Below are 25,833 nucleotides of genomic sequence, written 5' to 3'. Positions count from 1 at the left end.
TAAATAATTAAATTTTCATACTGTAAGAGTACTCAAAATTTATTTCTATAATTTGCAGGGAAGTCATCTTTTACTTAAAAATTAAACATGAAGTTCCTGTTTTCTCAGCTTAGCGTATTCAGCACTCCTTTCTTTCCCTACAGAAAAAAAAAATTTCATACCATATGATTATGAGTACAGTAAATCGTTACTAGGTCATGAGTCAACAAATGAGAGACAGAATCAGAAACCTATCATCAATTTATTTACAAATGATTTACCAGCTGCCAGACTTCCGTGCTAAAAAAAAAAAGTGTGTAATATTGTGTACCTTCTGTAGAGACATCCATGCAAGTTAGACTTTTTTGTTTGTTTTTTTAACGTTTATTTATTTTTGAGAGCCAGAGAGACAGAGCATGGATGGGGGAGGGGCAGAGAGGGAGGGAGACACAGAATCCAAAGCAGGCTCCAGACTCTGAGCTGTCAGCACAGAGCCTGACCTCGGGGCTGGAACCCACCTACCACGAAATCCTGACCTCAGCTGAAGTCCGACGCTTAACTGCCTGAGCCACCCAGGCACCGTAGTTAGACTTTTACTTGTATTCCTTGCCAACACGTGCGTTAAGTGAGTGTCGGGACTCTGCAGAAATTACACTGTCAACACTGTAAACCTGTTGCAAGCTGGTTGAGTGGAATCTTCTCTGAGATATTACAGTGAAGTTTCAGTTAACTTCACGTGGCCAATTCTCTGCCTCTTTTACCAGAGTCCAGGCTAACTTCCATTGGTACCAAACTGTTGTGGCTTTCCTTTCTCCCCCATCACTCTCAGTTAACATGTATTCAAGGACCACAAGTTAATTCTATCTATCTAAGGACTTCAGCAAGAAGATACTGCTTTCTTGTTTTTATTGATTAGAGAGAATATTTGACTATACATGGTTAAATTATATACCCAGGCAAATCCTTACAAAATTATTAGAACCAGGAGCACCTGGGTGGCTCAGTCGGTTAAGCATTCAACTCTTGATCTCAGCTGAGGTCTTGATCTCAGGATTGTGAGTTTAAGCCCAGCATTGTGCTCCGTGCTGGGCCTGAAGCCTACTTTATTATTATTTTTTAACATAAACAACATAATTTAATTGTTCTAAAAAGCCTTTTCCCTAGGCATTATAGTCTCGATGTTATAAATGTGCAAACTAAGACAAAGAAAGTTAGATTGCTTGCTTAGTATCATAAACTATATGTGTTCATTATTTTATTTTTTTAGCTTTCTTTTTTTATTGTTCAAAATTTTATTTAAATCCAAGTTAGTTAACATGTAGTGTAATAATGGTTTCAGGAGTAAAATTTAGTGATTCGTCACTTACATGTAACACCCAGTGCTCATCCCAACAAGTGCCCTTAATGCCCATCACCCACCCATCTCCCCTCCAGCAACCCTCAGTTTGTTCTCTGTATTTAAGAGTCTCTTATGGTTTGCCTCCCTCTCTGTTTTTATCTTATTTTTCCTTCCCTTCCCCTGTGTTCATCTGTCTTGTTTCTTTTGTCTTTCTCTGACATATTTCAGTGAAGCCTACAAAAAAAAAAAAAGAGAGAGAAAATTGTTAGAACCAGAATAAAGGAAAGCTGCCTCTGATTAAAGTGGTAACATTAGTGACAATAACCAATCGTGACTTAAATGTTTTTTACATGCCAGGCACTGCTCTGAGAGTTCAATATGGAATATGTCACATTATCCTCCCAAAAACGCTGTAAAGTAGGGTTTCTAGGAAAACACAGGATACCAAGTTAAATTTGAATTTCAGATGAACATCAAATAAATTTTTAGTATAAAGGGTGTTTCATGCAATATCTGGGCATCCTGTAGTTTTGTTTGCTATATCTGGCACCTGTTCCCCAAAGTTTTTGTAAAAACCTTACTAACTCTATTTTATAGATAAAGAAATTGAGACACAAAGAGGTTAAGCAGTTTGCCCATGGTTACACGGTGCAGTCAGGATTTGAATCCAGGCTGTATGATCAAAGAGGCCGTGCCCTTAATCACTAAACATATTCCATTCCTGCTGTGTGTGTTTAAGCCAGCACATGGAGCTGAGATCTTTCCATGGAGGTTAGGTGTACAGATTTAACTCCTACTCAAAATCAGCAGGTGGCTTCCTCGCTGTTTCTCTCTGATCCAAGAAAAATAAATCTTCCCCAATTCTAAAAAGCTGTTCTTGGCAGAAAGAGCAGGAAACTGTCCCGGGTTCTTGTTCCCTGTCATGAAAAGAGTCATCACATGATCTTTTAAAACAGGTTTATCAAAGTTCGTCTCATGGAATGCTAGTTTGATGAGTTGTTAACAGGAGTTGCTTGGTAAAAACAAAATGGGTTTCAGTAGTTAAATCTGCACTGGGAACAGAACAAGGGTTAAACTGTATTTCAGGTGTTTTAAGGGCAGGACGACTCAGTCTTTTTCTGATATGTGCTGTGGCTTTAAAGGAAAGGATTTAATAAAACTGCATTTCCTAAACTTTGACCATAGAATCTACCTCCTTCTTTTCCAGAGTGTCCCATAGAAAACCCTTAGAGAATCATTATTCTTAACTTTTTAGAGAGAGAATATTAAGCATGGTGAGTATGGGAGGTCAAGGGAGATCTCTCTCGATTGCCTTTTTTCAGGAGGGACCTGAAATTAGTGACTGCCAGGATTAGAAGCCGAAGTAGGACATTCCAGGCCGACAGAACATCACTGCCGTGAGGCTAGGATAAACAAGGTATTAGATGTATGTGCCACAGGGGCTCTGAGGCAAAGCATGTTTAGTAAGAATGTAAAGTTATAACATCGAGGTGGGCAAGGCCAGATCAGGTAGGGTGCTGTGGGACCTACGTAACATGCCAAATCTGCTTAGCAGACTCAGTGGAGAAAGATCATTCATGGGGGTCCAAACCATGGGTTTTTTGGTTTGTTTGTTTTTGTTTTGTTTTAAGTAACCTGTGGGCACCTAGGTGGCTCAGCCAGTGAGCTTCCAATGTTGCCTCAGGTCATGATCTCACGGTTCGTGGGTTCAAGCCCTGCATCAGGCTCTCTGTTGTCAGCATGGAACCCACTTAGGATCCTCTGTCCCTCTCTCTCCCTGTGTACCTCTCCCACTCTGCTCCCTCTCTCTCTCTCAAAGATAAACAAACATTTAAAAAAAAGTTACCTGTGATCTAAAAGGATGAAGTGAATGTGACGTGGTGGGGAAAACAGTGGGTAGCCATCATGAAAAGAAGGAGATCTACACGACTCATTCAATCTCTTTGAGCCTCGGTTTCCTTCTTTGTTCAGGACAGCAACAGTGCCAGCCTGGCCTCACAGGAGTTGTGAGAATTGAAAGAGAGAGCAGGGAAAGAACTGTACAAAACCATGGAGGGTTGCACAAACACAAGAGGTTGTTATCCTGGATGTCTTCTATTGCAATTACCACTACTGCAAACAGTCCTACTGCTGACCCTCTATTTTTAGGTTTCTAAAGGATTTTGTAGAGTATGACTGCTGGACTGAGAACATAGGTTACAAATTTGGCAGAGCAGTAGTTAAGAAGATTGCCTTTCCACAGACTTAAAAGAGGACCTAGGCAAGTCCAAAGGCTCCAGCTGAAACTCCAGTTGCTCAAGAATCCCACCTGTGCACTTGAGGGCACTCCCTGATATGCACGTGTGCACACGCACACACACATATTGATTTCCAGTGCTGGGTAGCGGGGGATGGCTTATCAAGTGTCTCTGCGGGACACCCCTTCTGAAGAGCTCATGTCGTGTTTGAGCCCTAAAACCTATTGAAATATAGAGGAGTTATTCCTGACCTGTAAGGACAGAGTGAGAAAGCTTGTTTAAGCCTTATGATTATGTTCCACGGCGCTGCTGTTTAACAATCCCTCCTCCAAGGGGACCACACATTTTCTCCCCAGGCTATACTGTCATTTAGATGCATAATCTCAGTTTTATTTTAAAAATTTTTTAAATGTTTATTTATTTTTGAGAGACAGAGAGAGAGAGAAATAGGGAGAGCATGCAAGAGTGGGGAGGGGAGCAGGCAGAGAGAGGGGAACAGAGGATCGGAAGCAGGCTCTGCACTGATAGCAGTGAGTCTGATGCAGGCAGGGCTCAAACTCATGGACCATGAGATCATGACCTGAGCCAAAGTCGGCCGCTTAACTGACTGAGCCACCGAGGTGCCCCTCAGTTTTATTTTTTAAATGGTATTCAGGGTTGTTTCTTATATCAAGGTTTTATTTTCCTCTAGTGCAATACTGCCTCCCCCCCAACACACACAGCTTCCAATCTTAGAGGAAACCCCAGATTCCAGATCACCCACTGGTGGGATGTTAAGGGCTATGTTTTAGCACAGAGAAATGAGCCTCTTACACAGGTTGAGAATGCAGGCATTGGAGACACACAGTCTGTGTTTGGATCTCTGCCCTATCATATCACTTACACTCTGTGTGACCTTGTGAGGTCACTTAACTACAGGGCCAATTTCCTTGTTTATGAAATGAAGATAATAATAGTAAATGCTTTGTAGAACTGATGAATGGATTAAATTATGAGAAGCACTTGCCACATTTTCTAGGACACAACAAGCATTCAAAAAAACCTTGAGGAATTCTTGTCGTTATAGTAATGTAGGAAGCATTGTAAATTTTATTTCACTACAGTGTCTCTCATCTGACTTCTCTTTGGCTAACTCAGGGCCTCTCAACTACAGGTACCCCCCTAGAGCACATTTGGCAGTGTCTGGAGAACTGTTGGGTTGCCACAACTAGGGATTGCTACCGATGTCTAGTGTGCAAAGGCCAAGCATGCTGACAAACATCCCACAATGAACAGGACAGTCCCTCAAAAGGAATCATCCAGCCCCAAATGTTAACAGTGCTGTAGTTGAGAAACCCTGGAAACTAAACATTGTAGCTTTTATAATCTATTGAAACCATATAACAACTTTAGTTACTCTGATGTAGGAAAGTATTTTGCACAATTACCTGGGATCTAAAAAAGTCTAAAATGTGTTTCGAAGATAGAGCACCAATGATTAGCCTCGATAATTTCTGAGAATGTGCAGCCTTTCTTCTTTCCATGAGGGGACCGTTCATGACCGCAGTTTCTTACCTGACTAAAATGATTGCTTAAGACCCACTATACCCTTGTCTGTCTGTTTGTTGCAAACTGTTCTACTGAGACTTTAATTTCTTAGCAGTTCAGGGGACCAAAAGATCAGTTTTCTTTATACACCAGAGACACAACCCAGGTCCTACAGGCCTCCCTCACTTTCTTAGAATCCCATGTGAAAGATGACCAAAATTTAAGACTGTTCCTTATTCTACGTCTACTGGAGCATCTTAGCCAGGCAGTGTAAATGATAAGTACAGGAAATCTCAGACACCGCAAGGCGTTATGCAGCCCTCCTCTGTATTAAAAATGTTTGGTGGCCTCAGTGTAGACTTCATCTTGAGTTTCTTGAGTGTTTTACTTGCCTTATCTTTTGATTATAAAATAGCTTTGTGTTTGGTTTGGTATTCTACTCAGGAAGCGTATTGGAATCATAAAATACCAGGGTCTTGAAAGTCCGGACTACTCTCCCCCAAGAATAAAATGTGCAATCAAAATAGCATAACATGCATATGAATCCAGAAGTATGTTCTTAAAGGATTGATGCTTAGCTTTTCTCATCTTCCTATCCACAAGTCCTTTATTCCTAATCTCCTAAAAACTAATAAATCATTGGCTCAAGACAATCACAAATGGTATATGGCATTTAAAAGCCACTATTTTTATGTTATGTAAAACTTTTAACACCATTTTTACTGTAACCATAATTAAGGAAGAATACTTCTTATCAGAGTTTGTGGTAAAGTGATTTTTCTAAGCTTTGTGTTCCTTCTTGCCCTGATACACAAACCAATCTCCACACGTGGCTTGCCTGCTTTCTAATGAGTGATCATCTTGTTATCTACATTACCTGAAACACAGAAAAGTGTTAGTGAGCTTAAAACAGTGGTCCTTGAGGCACCTGGGTGGTTCATCCTGTTAAGTGTCCGACTTCAGCTCAGGGCATGATCTCACGGTTGTGGGTTTAAGCTCCACATCGGGCTCTGTGCTGACAGCTCAGAGCCTGGATCCTGCTTTGGATTCTGTGTCCCCCCCCCCCCCCCCCCCGCCCCTCCCCTGCTCACACTCTTTCTCTCTCAAAAATAAACACAAGAAAGAAAAGAAAAGGATAGGAAAGAAAAGAAAAGAAAAGAAAAGAAAAGAAAAGAAAAGAAAAGAAAAGAAAAGAAAAGAAAAGAAAAGAAAAGAAAAAACGGTGGTTCATAACCTGAGATTTACCTGGGGAGATCTTTAAAATCCTGATGCCCTGACCACATCCCAAACTAATTAAACCAAAATCACTAGGAGGGGGATCCAGTCCTCGGAATTTTTTTAATTGCCCCAGGTGATTCCAATGAGCAGCCTAGGCTGAGAACCAGTGGTTTAAAAGAAAATCTATTAGGATGAGCAGAGGGAAAACACCGAAGTGAAATTTTTAACATTATTGTCTTGACTTCTTTTCAGGTATTTAGGCATGGAGACCGAAGTCCCATCGAAACCTTTCCTAATGACCCCATCAAAGAATCCTCATGGCCACAAGGATTTGGCCAACTCACTCAGGTTGGTTGAATTTTTAGCTAAAGATTGCCGATAAGTCTTAAGGGAAATTAAACTGTGTGGGGTCTGTAATATATTGAAGCCATACAACTACTTTAGTTACTCAGATCCGGAGGAGTATTTTGCACAGTTGCTTAGGATCTAAAAAGTCTAAAATGTGTTTTGATTGTGGAAGGAGAGGCAATAATGTTTAATTTCAGTAATTTCTCATTATGACCAGATCACCCTAGTGACTAGTAACTGTAGGAAAATTGTATAAAATTGCCAGTTTTGATTTTTTTTTTTTTTTTACCCTGTTTGGCTTTATTGAAGCATGAGAGCTGTGCATGGCCACAGATGAATACATGAACTTAAAGGTGCTGAAGAGAGCCAACAAATGCTTGGAGGCCAGCCCCCGTTTCTCAGCCTCCACCTGAGAAAGTAGAAAATAATCTTGTAGTCGATAAACTGAATCAGCAGGGTTAAGAAAACAGAATTCCTCTGCAAATGCCCATACCAGATTTGATTTTTTTTATCAGCTATGTGCACTGGGATTGAGCCTTCCTGATAAGTGGTCGGTTAAACATAGGGAGCCCTGCTCCCTGAAGAGCACCAAAGGAGAAGGTGAAGGGGAGGAAGACAAAGGCATCTGTAGTCACCACTCCAGTGCCCCACCCCCTTCCCTTGCAAGAGTGGATGGCGCCTGTTTGGGGCCACGAGGCCGCAGGTGTTGCTTCTGTCCCGACCAAAGCAGTTTAAATACGTTAAGAAAATCTCATAGAATGTTTAGAGTCAAAAATCTCTAAACAGGGGCACCTGGGTGGCTCAGTCGGTTGGGCGTCCGACTTCGGCTCAGGTCACGATCTCGTGGTCCGTGAGTTCGAGCCCCGCGTCGGGCTCTGTGCTGACTGCTCAGAGCCTGGAGCCTGTTTCAGATTCTGTGTCTCCCTCTCTCTCTGACCCTCCCCCGTTCGTGCTCTGTCTCTCTCTGTCTCAAAAATAAATAAACTTTAAAAAAAAAAAATCTCTAAACATTTAACTGAACATTTAAACCAGTGGATCTCAGGGTGCCTGGGTGGCTCAGTTGGTTAGGCGTCTGACTTCAGCTCAGGTCATGATCTCATGGTTCGTGGATTCGAGCCCCATGTCAGGCTCTGTGCTTACAGCTCAGAGCCTGGAGCCTGCTTCAGATTCTGTGTCTCCCTCTCTCTCTGCCCCTCTCCTGCTTGTGCTCTCTGTCTCTCAAAAATAAATGTTAAAAAAAAAAAATTTTTTTTAAACCAGTATACCTCAATAGTGGCTAAAAATTGAGGTTATTTGGAGAGCTTTAAAAAACATTGATGTCTGTCCGGGCGGTTCTTGTTTGATTCATCTAAGATGTGGCCTGGACGTTGGGATTTTGAGAAGCTCCTCAGTTGAGCATTTGACTCTAATGTGCAGCCAAGGCTGAGAATCACTTCCCTAACTCAACCATGTTGCTTCATAGAGGAGAAATCCCACTGAGGCTATTTGAGGTCAGTATCTTTTGGCTCCCAGGTCTGAGCTCCTCCCACCATAGCCTACCCAGCTTGCGGCTCCTTAAAAGAGAGAACGGTAGCAAAAACCCAGCACTAGTCCTTAATACCTGTGGCGGTGTGAAGAGTCCTGTTCCCTTGCTTGCTTTTCCAGTAAGACGATAAAATACTTTTAGACTGTGGGATCTGGATTCTCCTCTGGGTGTCTCTTGACTAGCCATCAGATTTTCCTAGAGCAGTGTTTCTCAAGCGCCAAGTGTAAATGTATCATCTTGTTAAAATGCAGGTTCTAATATTCAAAAGAAACGAAAACACTAATTCACAAAGATACCTGCACCCCCATGTTCATTGCAGCATTATTTACAATAGCCAAGACATGGAAACAACCTAAGTGTCCCTCAACAAATGAATGGATAAAGAAATATAGAGAGAGAAATATATATCTATATATACACACACATACACATATGTATATATGATGGTATATATTATATATATGGAATATTTTTTAGCCTTAAAATTATTAGATCCTGGTGTTTGGGACAACATGGATGAACCCTGAGGGCATTGTGTAAAGTGATATAAGCCAGACAGAGGAAGATAAATACTGTATGATCTTATTTATATGTGGAATTTAAAAAAAAATTTAAAAACCAAACTCCTAGAAAAAGGGATCATATTTGTGTTACCAGAGGCAGGAAGTAGGGGGAGGGAGGTTGGGAAAAGGGGGATCAAAATGTACAAACTTCTAGTTACAAGGTAAATAAGTACTAGGGATATAATTTACAGCACAATGACTATGGGTAAAACTGCTCTATGATATTCTATGATATATAGGAAAGTTGTTAAGAGAGGAGACCCCGAAAGTTCCCATTACAAGGGAAAACAATTTTTCTTTTTTTTTTTTTTTGCTTTCTCTTTTTATTGTATCTGTATGAAATGCTAACTAAATTTATACCAGTGATCATTTCACATTGTATGTAAACCAAACCATTATGCTGCATACCTTAAGCTTATACAGTGATATGTGTCAATTGTATCTCAATGACACTTGGGGAAAAAATGCAGATTCTAATTCAGCCAGTCTGACCTGGGCCTAAGAGTCTTCATTTCTAACATACTCCAAGGTGATACCAATGGTGCTGGTACATGAAGTAGCAAGGTTCTAGAGCTCAAATTCCTCCCTTGGCCAGGCACTTCCAATCTACATAATGACCGAGTGATGGCTGTCTAGGTCACTGGCTCTCAAAGTGTGGTCTCCGGATGAGCAACATCACCATCACTTAAAACTTGTCATAAATGTTAGTTCTCTGGCCCTCCCCAACTGAACCAGAAACTATGGGGTTCAATTCTGGGAACCTTTGTCTTAATGAATCCTCCAGGTGATTCTGGGAATGCTGAGTTTGAAATCCCCTGCTCTGTAGAAGATGACTGTTTCTTCAAAATTCAGCTGTAAGTTAATGCAACAAATTAGGTCCAAAGTACCTGCTTCTTTAGCTACTCGCATCACCCAGGAAACTAGCAAAAATTAAAGCACACCTGACTCTTTTCACACCTGCTTCCTCATCCTAGGGAGGTGGTAATGATCATGGTATCTTGGAGTAGAAGCAAATGAACAAATGGGACCAAGCCGAGCTGTAGTGACCATATCCTCTCTGACTCCTGAGGCTCTGGTAAAACTTGGGATTAAAGATGGACTCGAATGCAGTGTTTCTCAAAGCATGGCACTCTACTACATGGACCTGAATCACTCGGGGCACTTGTTGAAATGCAGATTCCAGGGCCACCCCAGGATCTAATGAGCAGGAATCTCTGGGGGAAGTGCTGAGTCATCTGCATTTCAACAAGAACCCCTAGATAATTTTGCTTCTGATGCACAGTAATGCTTGAGGATCACTGAACTAAAGCAACACTCCTCAATGGTTATTGGCCATCAGAATCTTAGTAAGCTTGTTAAAAACAGGTTCCTGAGCTCCACACCCCCCCTCCCCCGAAGATTCTGGCCCAGTAGATCAAGGTGAGTCCTAAGAATTGGGTTTCTAACATACTCCCAAGTGATGCTAATACTGCTGATCCCCAGACCACATTTTGGGTAGGAGGCTCTAGTTTTTCATGAACCAGGCATAAATAAACTGTGCAGATAATAAATCATTACACCTAGAAGTTAAAAGTGATCTTCAGGGGCCCCTGGGTGGCTCAGTTGGTTGTGCATCCGACTTTGGCTCAGGTCATGATCTCACAGTTCCCGAGTTCAAAGCCCCGCATCAGGCTCACTGCTGTCAGCTCAGAGCCCACTTCAGATCCTCTGTTCCTACCCCTCCGTCTCTCTCTCTGCATGTCCCCCGCTTGAACTATCTCAAAAAATAAATGCAACAATGAGAAAAAAGTGATCTTCAGATTCATCAAGTCCAACTTCTTACCAGATGGTTGAATTTCTTCCACAAAACCTTCACCAAGTGGTCAACCAGCTCTCTTGAATGTTCTACAACAAAGATGAGCCAGTAATGTTCTACCGCACCAGAGATGAACCATTTATTTAAATCAGATCAATCACCAGCTATTAAGTGTTCAAGGCTCTATGTTAAGTGCTAATGAAGGTGAATGAGTTTTCTCCAGAAGTCATGGCTAAAGATTACAACTCTCTTTTCTTGTTTTCATTTAAAAATATGTTGTTGTTGTTGAACTATTGAAGTGCACCATTATTTACTCTGCTCATTCAGTGAGGAGAGATGAGACTCACACATAAGATTCCAGAATTTACTTTCACTGATTTTTGCTTTTATTTGTTCTCATAGCTGGGCATGGAACAGCATTATGAACTTGGACGGTATATAAGGCAAAGATATAGAAAATTTTTGAATGAGTCCTACAAACGTGAACAGGTAAGTTGGGGATCCAAGAGTGGAAACGTTTTTCCTTGATAGGATGTAACATAATGGTGCATTTGTGAAAGTATTTTACCTGTTTTCCAAGGAACCTATACAATTCAGAGATCTTATTTACAAATATACTCCTCTTTATACAAATATTTTATCCCTAAAAAATTTATGAATATGAATAAGTTCAAAAATTTATGGATAACTATTGGCAAATACTTTGGCCTGGCAAGTAGCCACCACTTAATTGATCTCTTTTGTCAATTCAGCTATTGACATACCACCTGGCATTCTCATCATACTGTCTCTATCTCCATAGATACTACGATCATGATGCTAATGTTTTGGTGTGAGGGTCCTGGCCTTTCTCAAAAGTACTCTTCACTCCACAGTGGAAAACCCACAGTTCCAATTGGTTGGATTCTCCTTTGATTTTCCCCACTCTAGGTTTACATTCAAAGCACGGACGTTGACCGGACTTTGATGAGTGCTATGACAAACCTTGCAGGCCTATTTCCCCCAGAGGGTATCAGCATCTGGAATCCCAGCCTACCATGGCAGCCCATCCCGGTGCACACAATCTCTCTTTCTGAAGATCGGGTCAGTATTCTGGGATAACCAGGACATCCCCTGGGGCTGAGGAGGAGGAAGGCAGGTTGTCCAGTACTTGTGGGCTTGGAGGTCTGGACACTGCTTGATCTGTGCGATCTCAATCCTTTTCTAATAAAGGTGCAAGGGACAAAGTAGGACACAGAAAGCCCCAGACAATAGAGAGTAGGAACAGAATCTCAGCTTGGATCTTTATCATCGACTTTGTTGTGCTACTCTTTCACCGAATGGCAGTTCATCCCTTTCCATCTTCACACACACACATGCACACACACGGGTTCCCCTTGTTCTACCTTCATTTCCCAGGCTTTTGGCGCCCCGCATAGGGTTCTCTTTCTTCCAGAACATCCTAAGACCTCTCTCCCTACAAAACACCCATCCCCACATGAAACTCTCATTCCGAGGTAGGGGAAAAAAGAAAGATTTGAGTACATAGTGACTAGCACTTTATACGTGTCATCATATTACCTTTTGTAACAATCTTGAATGGACAATATTAGTGTTCTCCTTTTATATCCAGGGATATAAGTACTCAGAGAAATAAATAAAATGGGCTCAATGCCACAAAGCTGGTAAGCATCGCAACTGGGACTAGAACCAGGCCTGGGTCATTCCAGAGCAATTTCCTTCCCTGTAAAATAGTGGTTCTCAAAGTTATTATGTTAGAATTACCTGAGAATGTTTGAAATCCTGGCACCTAGGGCACTCTCCGCAATAAATCAGAATATCTGAGGCTGGGATGCAGATATGAGTACTTTTAAAATAATCTCCCTAGATGTTTCCAGTGGACAGCTGAGTGTGAGAACCAGTACCATAAACCAAGCTGCCTGAATGAGGCTATATAAGAGAAGCTCTCAAATTTATTCGCACTGCATAGGAGGGACCAAGAACTCTTTAACATTTTCAGAGGAATTGCTTTATTTTAATAGTATTAAATACATCTAACTAATCTCCCAGATGCGTGATTTAAGACTAGATGAAGGAAATAGTTTGGGACAAGGAATCCATCCTGATTCCCCTGCAGTCACATTGTAAGCATGACCATGTCATTTCTCTGTAGCTGGGGCTTAGCACAACTTCTGCACCCGGATTGTTGCCCAGAGACCCCCGGGGGCAGGCCACTGTGCTCTTTGCCCTGCCAGTACTCCTAGCTATTTGACTGAACTGTTGCATCTAATGACGTAAGAATATTTCCCAAATACTTTGTAGAAACAGCCTGAGCCTGTCAACCTCACTCCAGGTAACTCTACTTTAACCAGTCGTTCTGATGTTTCCTGAAAAGATAGGATGATTTATTTGTACCTCTTTTTCTTCAACAGAATCAGGAGTAAAATATTATGATGATCAGTGTTCTTAGGACTTGGTGAATATTGTCTTCCAAAAAGAAAAAAAAAATCACATTTGCCACAGCCTTTTCTGCAAAGATAGACACTGGACAGCAGAACCAAATTTAGCCGGTGCAGACCAAGGTAGCTGTTTAACCCTTAATCCTGAAAGCTAGTAATTAAATTATGTAGTAAAGAGAATATAGGAGCTATTAGAAGAGGAAAAGAGAAACAAGGAGAGCGAGGGAGAGAGAAGCAAGCGAGATTATCATGGCTTCCAGCTACGTGTTAAGATGAAAACAGTTCTAACATCAGCTAAGAAATCTGACAAAATCAATCAACACACAGTTATTCCCAGAGCTGTGCTAAGTGCCAAAGAGAAATATAAGGCCAGGTTCCTTCCCTAATTTATCATCCACTTGATTACAAAAGACTCACATGTGTGACACGTGCAGACCACAATACAAGTGGTGGGTTGATGATCCAAGAGTAAGCTGCCCGTGCTGGAGGAGCCCAGAGAAACACACACATGGAGCTGCCACAGGGCAGCCCGTAATGACAGAGTCTTCGTGGAGGGAGTGAGAGCTCGCACCAGACCTTGGAGGAAGGAAGGAAAGGAGAAGAAAGCAGCCCCAAAACATGGCAGTGGGTGAATATACAGAGGGCTTGCCCTTCTGTGTCCAGAGTTCGTATTTAGAAAGAATGAAATGTCTGAATATATTGGACACAGATTAAAGAATCCAAATTGAATAGCCAGGGGGAATCTTGGGACTAAGTGTCAGTGTGATGTAGGAGGGCTGCATTAGGGGCGCCTGGGTGGCTCCATCAGTTAAGCGTCTGACTCTTGATTTCAGCTCAGCTCATCATCTCATGGTTCATGAGATCAAGCCCCATGTCGGGCTTTGCGCTGACAGCATGGAGCCTGTTTGGGATCCTCTCTCTCTACCCCTCCCCACTGCCCCCTCCCCCCCCCAAATAAGTAAACTGAAAAAAAAAGAAGGAAGGCTGCATTTAAAGCTGGAGAAACCTAGGTCTGAGAACCAACTACCATTTCAGCTACCTCAAGTCACCCCCCTGCCTCAGTGTCCTTTTCTATAATGTGGTAACAACAGCACCCACCTAACTACTTCATGACGATTCGTGAAAACCCAGTTGGTTAAGAAATGAAAAATTTTGGGGCGCCTGGGTGGCTCGGTCGGTTAAATGTCCGACTTCGGCTCAGGTCATGATCTCATGGTCCGTGAGTTCGAGCCCTGCATCAGGCTCTGTGCTGACCGCTCAGAGCCTGGAGCCTGTTTCAGATTCTGTGTCTCCCTCTCTCTGCCCCTCCCCTGTTCATGCTCTGTCTCTCTCTGTCTCAAAAATAAATAAATGTTAAAAATTAAAAAAAAAAAAAAGAAATGAAAAATTTTGTTAATTGCAAAATGCTGGTCAGATGTTTAGGTGATTATCCCACTTATTTTCAGCCTCTTTCATTTCCATATGTGGGATGAGAAAACTAAAGACTAGGAAGGTTGAGTAATTCATTGAAACCTAGACCTTTAAATGAACAGTCCTGTCCCTTTTCCCTTCGCAGTGTCTTCCCTTTTCGTTCTGTGGAAAAATTGGAAAGCCATGCAGGGAAATGAAGATGTAAAGCAGCAGACATAAAAGAAACATGTGCACGTTCATTCTTCAGTACCGTGCACACATGATAAGTGGTGGTCTGAGGCATCTGTCTGACAGTGGTTGGGAAGCAAAGGATACTGGAGCATCTGAGAATATCTGGGGAAGCAATTCAGCAATGAGGGGAGGAAGGTCTGAAATTAGATGCTAAAGACATTAGAGGAAAGAAAGCAAAGTAAGACAAATGAGACAGAGTGAGGAAGCAAGTTATTAAGAAAACAAGTTTCCTGAGTAGCTACTCATATGCCAGGCTCTGTTCAAGGCATTGCCAACACAGCAGTGAACAAGAGAGACAAGATCTTGACTGTCCTCGAGTTTGTATTTTATAGGAAACAGATGATAAAGAAGTAAAAAATAGTAACGATTTCAAATGGCGATGAGGTCTTTGAAGGAGATAAAGCAAGAAAGAATGGCTAGAAGAGGCTGGTGAGAGTCACCGGGGGCACAGTCTCAGGCAGGGGACCGTCTGCAGCGCCCCCAAGCCTGTGAGCTCAGGGGATAGTAAGGAGGCCGACAGTGTTGCTGGAGAGGAGTGGGTGAAGGGGCAGTAGCAGGAAAGCAGGGCAACGAGATCTCTGGAGTTAGCTGAGTTTGGATTCTAGCAAGTAAGATGAAAGCCAGTGAAGGTTATAAACTGCAGAATGGTGCGGTCTGATTGATGTTTTGGAAAGATTTGTGTTTATAAAAATGAAACGCGAGGGACACCTGGGGTGGCTCAGTCAGTTAAATGTCTAACTCTTGGTTTCGGCTCAGGTTGTGAAATCATAGTTTCATGAGTTCGAGCCCTACACCGGGCTCTGTGCTGTCAGTGCAGAGCCTGCTTGCGGTTCTCGCTCGCTCGCTTTCTACCCCTCCTCCGCCCATGCTGTCTCTGTCTCTCTCAGAGATAGATAGATAGATAGATAGATAGATAGATAGATAGATAGATAGATGATGTGAAAAGGATTAGGGTAACTGCAGTGTGGAGAATGAATTGTGAAGGTAGAAAGAGTGGATGCCTACTGACCAAATAGCAGGCCCTTGCATTAGTTGAAACACAGGTTACAGTGGTTTGGACTGGGAGGGAACAATGAATAAAATGAAGAGGGATCTATTTTGGATATATTTTGAAAGTAAACAAACAACTGAGTAGTCTATGAAATAGGATGATAAATGTTACCATTGCAAAAGCAAGGAGATTACAGAAGTAAAATGGTTAAAAATGAAGTTGAGTTCAGTTTTGTACATGTTAAACTTGAAGAGAAAGAAACATCCAAGCAGTGATGTCCACTGAAGGCTGGAAATACGAGACCAGCCACAAATGAAAAGTCAGAGCAGCAAAATAAGCTGAAGAGTCACCAACCTGTAGGTTATATTAAGACTACAAAATATTGTTGAATTTAAACTCATCCCTTTGTCCTCATAATGGGTTTTTAAATGTATTTTTCTACATATTTAGTATATGCCCTTATTTTAACAGCCTGCAAACTTGCAAGAATCCAAGTCAATGAATGGTTAATCAATCTCTTAAGATTCTTTCCAGAACCTCTTATTCATTTCTCCATACTTATGTGGGGGGGGGGGGGGGGGAGGGTGCACATACATGTGCAATTTGTGCTAGAAATGAAAGAGGTCCAGTAGGAAGGAAGATAATCGTATCAACATGGAAAACCAGGAAGTGTGACTCTTTTACCAATGATATAGTCCTACTTAGGCAAATTCATGAAAGAAGAAAAAAAAAGCTTTTCAGTTCTGGGTACATATCCTACTCTTTAAGACCTACAGACCATTTATCTCCTTTTCCTCAATTTTAGAATTTCCTTTCAGCTAGAAACACATTTTAATCTTTTATTCAGGTTGCTTTGTACCTAATGAGGCTTAAAATATGTCTACTGCTTCTTTAGTGAAAAGTTCTTCCAACAAAGAATTTATGATTTTTCTTTTGTCCTCAGTTGCTGTACCTGCCTTTCGGGGACTGCCCTCGGTTTAAAGAACTTAAGGATGAGACTCTCAAATCAGAGGAATTCCAGAAGAGGCTGCATCCTTATAAGGTTAAAAAATGGTGTCATTTAGTGGTGTGCAGGAGTGAAAGGGCCAAAGACAAAGGATGAAACTCCAGCTTCTTAAACATGTGGGAGGAATATGTCTGCCAGTGGCTGGTTATAGCAATGGGTTAAAATGTTTAGTGAAATTCAGTCATCTCTACCCGGTCCCCTTCCCTGTGTGAGACCACAAGCTAATAACGAAGCCAGTCCCTTTCTAATCCTATACCCGTGTGTCTGAAGGAGCCAGACGAAAGTGCATAGCTAGGTCAGAATAAATGCAAGTCTAAAATGAACTGCCTTATTGAGGTTGAGGGGTTGGGACCATTTATCTTCAAACATAAAGGATAATCTTTTTTATTTTATGTTTCCACTTTGCAAAATACCCCTTTTTAATACTATGCAAAAGATAGATATAATGCTTCATACTTTTAAAAATATTTTGGGGGCACCTGGGTGGTTTAGTTGGTTAAACATCCGACTTCAGCTCAGGTCATGATCTCATGGTTTGTGGGTTCAAGCCCCGCATCGGTCTCTGTGCTGACAGCTCAGAGCTTTGCATTCTATGTCTCACTCTCTCCTTGCCCCTTCCCCACTTGTGCTCTGTCTCTCTCTGTCTCTCAAAACTAAATAAATGTTAAAAAGTATTTTTTAAGAAAAAATAATATTTTGAATCTCTAATACATTAAATACAGTGGAAAGTCTCTTAAAGACCCCACAGGTAATTGCTGGCAGTATTTTCTTATAAAGTCTTGCAGTTTCTTTATGCATATGCAAATAAATATGAATATATTTTGGTGGTTTCCTCTTTGCTACACAAAAGTGGTATACTATATTCACAAGGTTGGACACTTTGGGTTTTTTTCAATTAACAATAGATTTTAGAAATATTTCTATATGTGTTCATAAAGAGTTTCCTCATTTTTTTATAACTGCATTTGAATTCATGGACCTCCCATACTTTCTCTAACCAGTTCATATTGATAGACAAGTGAGTCATTTCCAGTCATTTACCGTCTGTATGAGTATCTTGTGCATCTAAATCATTTCGCAAGAATATCTGTGGAATAGTATCCCAGAAGTAGAAAATCTGGGGCAATTGGAAATATTATCAAAATATCCTCCAAAGTGATTATACTAATGGCTACCCCTATCAACAATGCACAAGATTGCCTGTTTCTCTATAGCCTTGCCAACAATGTGTAGACAACTTTGAGGAGATTTGCCAATCTGTATGTTAAAAAATGTTATCATTAGAAGCATCCCCTCTAAAGTCAGGAACAAGACAAGGAAGCCCAGTACCATCATCATTATAGAGCATTGTGCTATAGTACTTTTCTCTTATGATGAGTGAACTTTGGATATCTTTATCTAGTTAAATGTCTTTTGTATTTTTTGTTGTCTTCATATCCCTTTACCATTTATCCTTTGAGTTATTGCTTTTCTCTTTTCTATAAATTTTAGGAGCTTTCTCCCTGTATTTTGACATTTTTTTCCTGTTCCATAAAGGGTGTTATTTCTATTGTTTGCCTATTGACGTTGTTTACAGTGTTTTTGCTAGAGCATAGTCTTAAGTGTGCTGATGCGTTCATATATGGTTTGTATATTTGTAGTCCTATTTAGAAAAGTTTTTCCCACTCCTAGGTAATAAAGGAAGTCTTCAATGTTTTCTTCTAATTCCACTCTATCATACATTTACATAGTGGACCCATTTATAGTTTATGCTGGTGTGAGCTGCGAAATTTGTAACCTGCTTAAGTTTTTCCATATTTCCCTAATCACCCTGTCACTATTTATTGAACAGTTCCTCTTTTTCCCACCTTTTTCTTATTATATATATTAAAATTCCCCAGTGTATGTGGTCTGTAGCTGGAATTTTTATTCAATTACTTTTACGTTTCATTAGCCAAAACTACGCTGTTACACTTAGTAACATTTATACAGGCTTTAATATCTAAAAGGCTTGTCACCCTTCACTCTCTACTTTTCTGGTTTTTCATGACTATGTTTTTATTTTCTTTGTGAACTTTAGAGTCCACTTGTCTGAGTTCCAAAACCACTTTTTTTTTTTCACTTTTTAGTGTTTTTATTGGAGTCAGATTAAATTTATATATTAACTCGGAGAATTTGCAATTCTATGATATTGAGTCTTCCTTTCTAAGAACATGGTACATGTTCCTATTTGTTCTCATCTTCAAGATTTTTTTTTCAAGTCTATTTATTTATTTTGAGAGAGAGAGCATGCGCGGGAGGGGCAGAGATGAGAGAGAGAAAGAATCCCAAGCAGTCTCTGCACTATCAGCATCAGGAGCCTGATGCAGGGATCGAACCCATTAACCTGTGAGCCAAAATCAAGAGTTGGATGCTTAGCCATCTGAGCCACCCAGGCGCCCCTTATCTTTAGGAATTTTTTAAGGTTTTCTTCATTTAAGTCTTTATATTTATGGTTAAGTTTGCTCCAGGCTTATAACATCTGGAAACAAATATGGCTTATCTCTATTTTTCCAATATTTATGCCTCTGATTTCTTGTGCATATTTGCACTGGCCAATACTTAAAGTACGGTATGACATAATAGTATTTGCAGAGGACATCTTTGTCTTATTTTTTATCTATTAAGCATGTTGGCTTTAGGACCAAATAAAGATATTTGTATCAAGTTAAGGAACTAGCTATCTTTCCTATTTTGTTGATTGTTTTTAGTCAATAGTGGTGTTTAATTTTTTGAAAAGTCTTTTTAACATTATTTAAATATAATTAAGTTATTTTACCCCTTGGATCAATTACTAAGATTAATTATTTTCATAGATTTGCTACTATTGAGTCATCTTTAACATGTCTAGAATCAAGCCCTTTCTTTGGATATTGAATTATTTGTTAATATGTTACTTAGACCTTTTGTTTACATATTCAAAACACCATTGGACTATAGTTTTCTGGCCAGTCTTTTGTCAGTGTCAGTGTTGCACTTACTCAGAAAAATGTTTTGGAAGTTTTTTCTTTTTTTCTTTTTCCACACTCTATAACAGTTAAAACAGCATTAGAATAACTTACTCTTGAAAATCTTGGTAGAATTCCTCTGTAAAGTTATCTGGCCCCAGAGCTGTTACTTGGTTTGGTTTCATTTCGTTTAGAGGGGGGATCTTTAATAATTAATTTATTTTAAGAAGATTTGTTTAGGTTAATATTGGCAAATTATATTTTCCTAGAAAATTTATCCACCATATAATATCTTTCAAAAGGATTCCCAGAAATTGCTGCCAAATCCATCAGGCAGGTAGCTGAACAGTAGGTGTCATTATCATGGCAATACAAGAATAATCCAGAATCTAGAGAAACGTGTGCATCCCTCCCAAATTTGATTGATCGCCAGATATCAGGTCCAGTTTCTGCTGTATATTCCTGAGGTGTGTTGGCCTAAGACCTGCTTCCCCTTCCCACCTTGACCAGTCATTTGTATATGTGAGTTATACTTCACCTATTTCCAAAAAAACATTTGAGGTAGTACACTTGGCCTGGTTCCAAGACAAACCAGGAGCACGTGGCAGTAAGCCAGCATGTGCCCACATTTGAATGTAATCATTAAAACTAATCAATTAGTGGGGTGCCTGGGTGGCTCAGTTGGTTGGGCGACCGAGTTCAGCTCAGGTCGTGATCTCACAGTTAGTGAGTTCAAGCCCCGCATCGGGCTCTGTGCGGACAGCTCAGAGCCTGGAGCTGCTTCGGATTCTGTGTCTCCCTCTCTCTCTGTCCCTCTCCCCCTCACGCTCTGTGTCTCTCTGTCTCTCAATAATAAATAAATGTTAAAAAAAATTTTTTTTTAAGTAATCAATTAGTGTTCGTAAAATTCTTCAGGTTTGTATTACCACAGCCAATATTCCAGGTTCACTTTCATGTGAAGAACGGCACAGCTCTCAATGGGGGCAAATTTGCCCCACAGGGAACATTGGGAATGTTTGGAGACACTATGGGTTGTCACAGCTGAGGGATGAGGGATGATGCCATGCTGTTCATCTGGTAGATACAGGTCAGGGAGACAGCCAAATGTCCTACAAAACATAGGGCATTCCCCACAACAAAATTAGCCCCAAATATTCATAATGCTGAAATTAAGAGTCTCTAATGTAGAAATGTTTTCTCCCTCTGTGTGTGTTTCAGGATTTTATAGAAACCTTGCCAACATTTACAGGATACCATACCCGGGACCTTTTTGGAATGTGGACTAAAGTCTATGACCCTTTATTTTGTGAGGTAAAAGAAAAATTATCAAAGATTAACCTGCAATCTGATTTTATGACCCCTGCCTATTTTGAGACAGATGAATACATTTCTTTCACTTTTTGGCAGATATGTTACTTATGCTTCCTTTGACATTGAAATATAATTCAAGACTTCTTTATATGAACTTAAAAATTCTGACTTTTTCTCTCCATTATTTGTGTTTTCACCCTTTAGAAAATTGCACGCAAAATTGCTTTTCTTCTGTGCCTTGCCGTGTACTTATTTTTCAGTCACTCAGGAATGCTGGGCTCCTGTCATGGATTTTAATGAAAGCAGCAATGTTATTGAATAGACAGGGGAAAAAAGGCACGTCATTTCTGGATATAGAAATAAGCAAGCCAACTTGAAACCAGGTTATTGAAATTGGTTTATCGGGAATCTCTTCCTTGCGGTACAATGCATACAAAATAAACTCTGTAGCTGGATCAATGACCTTTGAGGTTTTCAAGCCTACATGGTATTTTTCACTCACTATGCACCACCTACTGGTCCAAAGGGGTACTCTATAATCCTATTTTCCCTACCAGGCTCCCTGAATCCTGGGGCAAAATTCTGACCACCCACACGATTTACAGCCACCTCTGATCTTGAGGCCATCATGAATGTCTGGGGACAGCAATTACTTTCATAGTTCATCTTAGTAACAAATGACACAGTTTGCCCCCTTTCATGATCGAGTTCATTGCCTAAAAGTATACACGACTCTCCCAATATTTTCACTTTATCATTAGCCCCTGTTTCAAGGAAGATTTGTTAGCTTTACAAAAGACTCCTTAGTGGGGACAAGAGCCCCCACATTTTGGTTCAAGTCTTGATTTCTTTTCTTTCTTCCTTACCCTGGGTTGATTTGAGCTGTTCCATAATGTGGGTGTGGTGCGTGGTTTCCTTTTCTCCTCCCTCCCACTTATTTCCTCTCTGGGCCACTCCACTTTGATCTCCTCTTTCAAGAATTCTCTGTCTCTCTGTCTCTCCTGTTTCAAATCTGGGGGAGTCTTAGTCAATTTTTCATAGCAAGTAATAAATATTGGCACAAAGCCTTTACCCACCATGGTATACAGCTTGTTCATCCGTTTAAAAAGTTTCACAAAGAGTCTACTGTATATACAGTGCACTTTCTCGGGAGTCAGTGAAGTGGAGCTAATGGGAGTGGGGGTCTGGTACTGAAGGTTCCAGAAATATATTGCCTCTCCCGGCTATCCTCTCAGGACGTTCATTCAGCTTTGAGGAAAACATCATCAAACCCTGTCAGTGTCACCTTCCCCACAGGTTAATAGATTTCTAAACCTTTCATAAAGGAATGAGGTACATTTTTACCCTATCTCACCCTTACTTTGCAAAATAGGAATCATCCTTTGGACCCACAGTTAAGCCAAAAGCTATGGACTGAGTAGGAAGGGGCAAATTAGTCCCTGTGAATTTTTCTTCTGAAAATTAATACCACTACTTATCACAAAGGAAAGGTTTCCTAGAGACAAATGTCAGGACAAGAAAGCCTAGACCCAGGAGTTCTTGTGGTGGAAAGAGGACAAAAAAGTTAACAAATAAAAATACACATTTTCTTCCCTTTTTCTCTGCTACAGAGTGTTCACAATTTCACTTTACCCTCCTGGGCCACAGAGGACACCATGACTAAGTTGAAAGAATTATCAGAATTGTCCATCCTGTCTGTCTATGGAATTCACAAGCAGAAAGAGAAATCTAGACTGCAGGGTGGTAAGTATATAAGAAAGTGAAAGGAGCGTATTGGATTTGTGGTTGAGTGATATATACGTATGTATTCGATAAACGTATGTATTCAAAAAGCTTAGGGCAAATAGTACCTGGTACATAATACACTGTCAATAAACATTATGTGTTTTTATACTCATTAACATTGCCCGCTCTGGGCCTTAGTTTTCCTATCTGGAAAATGGAAGCTTTGGGATAAAGGTAAATGATACTTTTCATCCTTTCAAACAATTAAGGCTTTTATTGTTGTTGTTTTAACTTTTTTAATGTTTATTTTTGAGAGAGAAAGAGCATGAGCAGGGGAGGGGCAGAGAGAGAGAGGGAGACACAGAATCCAAAGCAAGCTCCAGGCTCCAGCTGTCAGCACGGAGCCTGACACAGGGCTCGAACTCACGAACCATAAGATCATGACCTGAGCTGAAGTAGGGGCTTAACCAAATGAGCCAGCCAGGTGCCTCAATGATTTTGTATCAGAGCTCCATGAAAAGCAATTGTGTCTGGTGGCCTATAGTATGAATTTTTCAAGGGGGAAATATGACAAAAGGGGCCCATTTTCCCAAAATTCTTGGTGGTATCCACTGTTTAAGTTAATAAAACATATTTTTCAGGCTAATTGTGTCCTGTAGATTAACACATACTGCAACTGACAAGTTTATGACACAGCTTAAATGTTCCCATTGGGGGTGGAAGGTGTTTATTTCTCAGTGATGCCTCCTTTCAGCTGGATTTGGCCCTTCATTGTGTAGGACATCCTATCATAACAAAGGTAGACCAGGCAAGAGGATGCCAAATCCTTATAATCAGGATAGGTGGGTGGACGAAAGAAGCTAGGACCAGGCAGGATAGAGATACATGTGATGCTTCTGAGGGCAGTTGGGTGGCCAAGCCAAGATACCAAAGGAAGCGTCAGATTCAGGTGTTGTTAATATAGGCATTAAAAGTAAGGATGGAGAGGGGCGCCTGGGTGGTGCAGTCAGTTAAGCATCTGACTCTTGATCTTGGCTAAGGTCACATTCTCACAGTTTGTGAGTTCGAGCCCCATGTCGGGCTTTGCAATGATTGTATAGTCTGCTTGGGATTCTGTCTCTCCTTCTGTCTGCCCCTCCCCTGCTTGTTCTCGCTTTCTCTCTCTCTCTCTCTCTCTCAAAATAAATAAAAATAAGGATGGAGAGTAAGATAGTCCATTATGGCAGGTTGACATAACAGTGAAGAAATTCTAAGCCACAGGATTAGAATTTCCAAGTCATATACGCTAGACAGTTTGAGAAAAAAAGGGCAATCACATCAAGACTCCAACCATCGCCAGACCCTATTCACTGGCGGGGTCAGGACAAGTTCAGCAGAGCCCCAGGAGTATACACAGAGGCAAAGCATCCTGGTTGTTGGACCAGACTGGGCAGATGTTCATTCAGGGCTGGGTGTAGGGACAGAGACCAGGAAGCAACCCAATCTGATGTGCTAAACAGGAAAGGAGGCAGAGGGTAGAAGTTGGGCCTTGTTGACTACACATACACCGGGTCTTATTCCTGAACCACCAGGCCTTAGAAGTGTGACTCCATCCCAAGCCACATCAGATGGTAGAGACAGGGTTCTTGATTGAGGTCCCTCAACCTAGTCATGATGGGCTGAGGAATTTAGCCTCTCACTACTCAAAATGCAGTCCATGGGGCAGTGATCTCAGCCTCACCAAGCCTCTGGTTAGAAATGCAGAAATTTCAGGCCCCACCCCAGACCAGATGAATCAGAATCTGCATTATAATGAAATCCTGAGGTACCTCATAAAACATGAAAGTTCAGAAGCACTTCTCTAGATGCAAGAAACAGTGAAAAAATGGGCAGAGAAAGCCAGGCAGAAGTTGAGAATAGTTTAATAATAGATGTAGAACTCTGTACAGGAATAAAAAATGGGGGTTTTCCTCACAGCTTGTTCCTCTTCTTTTTTTCCTTTGACTACTAGAGATTGCATTTCAGGGAAATAACTTCCCCGCTCAGTCAGTTTCCCCATCTAGATTCTGTCTGTGAGAGTCTTTCCCTCAGGGGTTCTTTCCGTCTTGGACTTTGAAGACTGGTTTCTCTGTGAACGCACCTGCCCTGTTTTCTGGAGAAGTCCAGTGTATTGATAAACTAGGGAATAGTTTCCTGAATGATTCCTACCAAAACCCAAGTTCAGCCTATTGTTTGGATCTGGCTAGGCAAGAGAGATTTGTCAACTGCGTGCTTGTTGAATGATGAAGCGGCTGAACACAATCCTGCAGGAAAAAAAACATATTGTCTAGGTGACAGAGTCACACAGGAACATCAGGACTTTGACTGGTATCTTCTGATCTTTGCCAAAACTTTTGTTCTACCAGTTGGTGTTAGGGATGATACAATTTGGTAATATGCACACTCCACCCACATTTTGCCACACACACACACACACACACACACACACACACCAAGAAAATCCCTAAGGTTCATTTAGGAATATATGGCTGGTCACATCTGTATTAATGTAAACCTCTTCTTGCTATAGACCACAGGTTAGTAAACTATAGCCTGCAAGCCAAATCCAGCCTGCTGCCTATTTTTTATAAATAAAATGTTATTGACACTCAGCCACACTCATTCATTTAGGTAGGACTATGGCTGTTTTGGGCTTCCACACAAGAGTGAACAGTTATGGCAGACCATATGGTCCACTGTCTGGTCCTTTGCAGAAAAAGTTTGCCAGCCCCTGCTGTAGCTCAAGAGTGTGGGAAGGGAAGTTTATATCTTCCACTCAGTGATATTTTGTCTGGTTTATGCAGTTAATAAATGATGTAACAGGGAACGGAGAAGCTAGTGCATGCTACAGTGGAGTCTAGTGATTAAGACATGCTGGGTTCAGAGAAGTTCAGCCCCCCTGTGCACAAGTTGTGGAATCTTGGACAAGTTGCTGAGTGTCTCTGAACCTCAGTTTCCCCTCCTATAAAGCAAAACAATTGGCATGTCAGAGCCCGGGGATAACTATGGTAGTTACCCCTAGTTTCTTCTGGAGGCAAGGTGGACAATCACCTCAGAACCAAGAGCTGATATCATCTCCCATTATCAATGCTGAAGGCAGCTTCAAAGTTACCTGTTGCAGAGCAAGTTGCTGGTAGGTGATGGTGTTATCCCTAAAGGACTCTGAGAAAGCAACCTTCTCTGAAGCAGAGTGACGTAGACCCGTT

The 25,833-nt window shown here is 41.0% G+C and overlaps 1 protein-coding gene across 3 annotated transcripts in view; it reads left to right on the top strand.

Moving 5' to 3' along the window:
* Nucleotides 1-25,833, top strand: part of ACP3 (acid phosphatase 3) — a 46,933-nt gene that overhangs the window by 1,105 nt on the left and 19,995 nt on the right. For all 3 annotated transcript variants that reach the window (XM_019436451.2, XM_019436457.2, XM_019436467.2), the window contains exons 2-7: nt 6,553-6,648; nt 10,934-11,020; nt 11,462-11,614; nt 16,545-16,643; nt 20,792-20,884; nt 22,495-22,627. In XM_019436451.2, the coding sequence (XP_019291996.2) occupies nt 6,553-6,648; nt 10,934-11,020; nt 11,462-11,614; nt 16,545-16,643; nt 20,792-20,884; nt 22,495-22,627 (661 nt within the window). The remainder of the gene's footprint in view (nt 1-6,552; nt 6,649-10,933; nt 11,021-11,461; nt 11,615-16,544; nt 16,644-20,791; nt 20,885-22,494; nt 22,628-25,833) is intronic.

Source organism: Panthera pardus, unplaced genomic scaffold, assembly GCF_024362965.1.
Source record: "Panthera pardus isolate Hobbes unplaced genomic scaffold, ASM2436296v1 HiC_scaffold_16, whole genome shotgun sequence".
Taxonomy (NCBI): Eukaryota; Metazoa; Chordata; class Mammalia; order Carnivora; family Felidae; genus Panthera; species Panthera pardus.
This window is presented reverse-complemented; position numbering and strand designations above follow the sequence as displayed.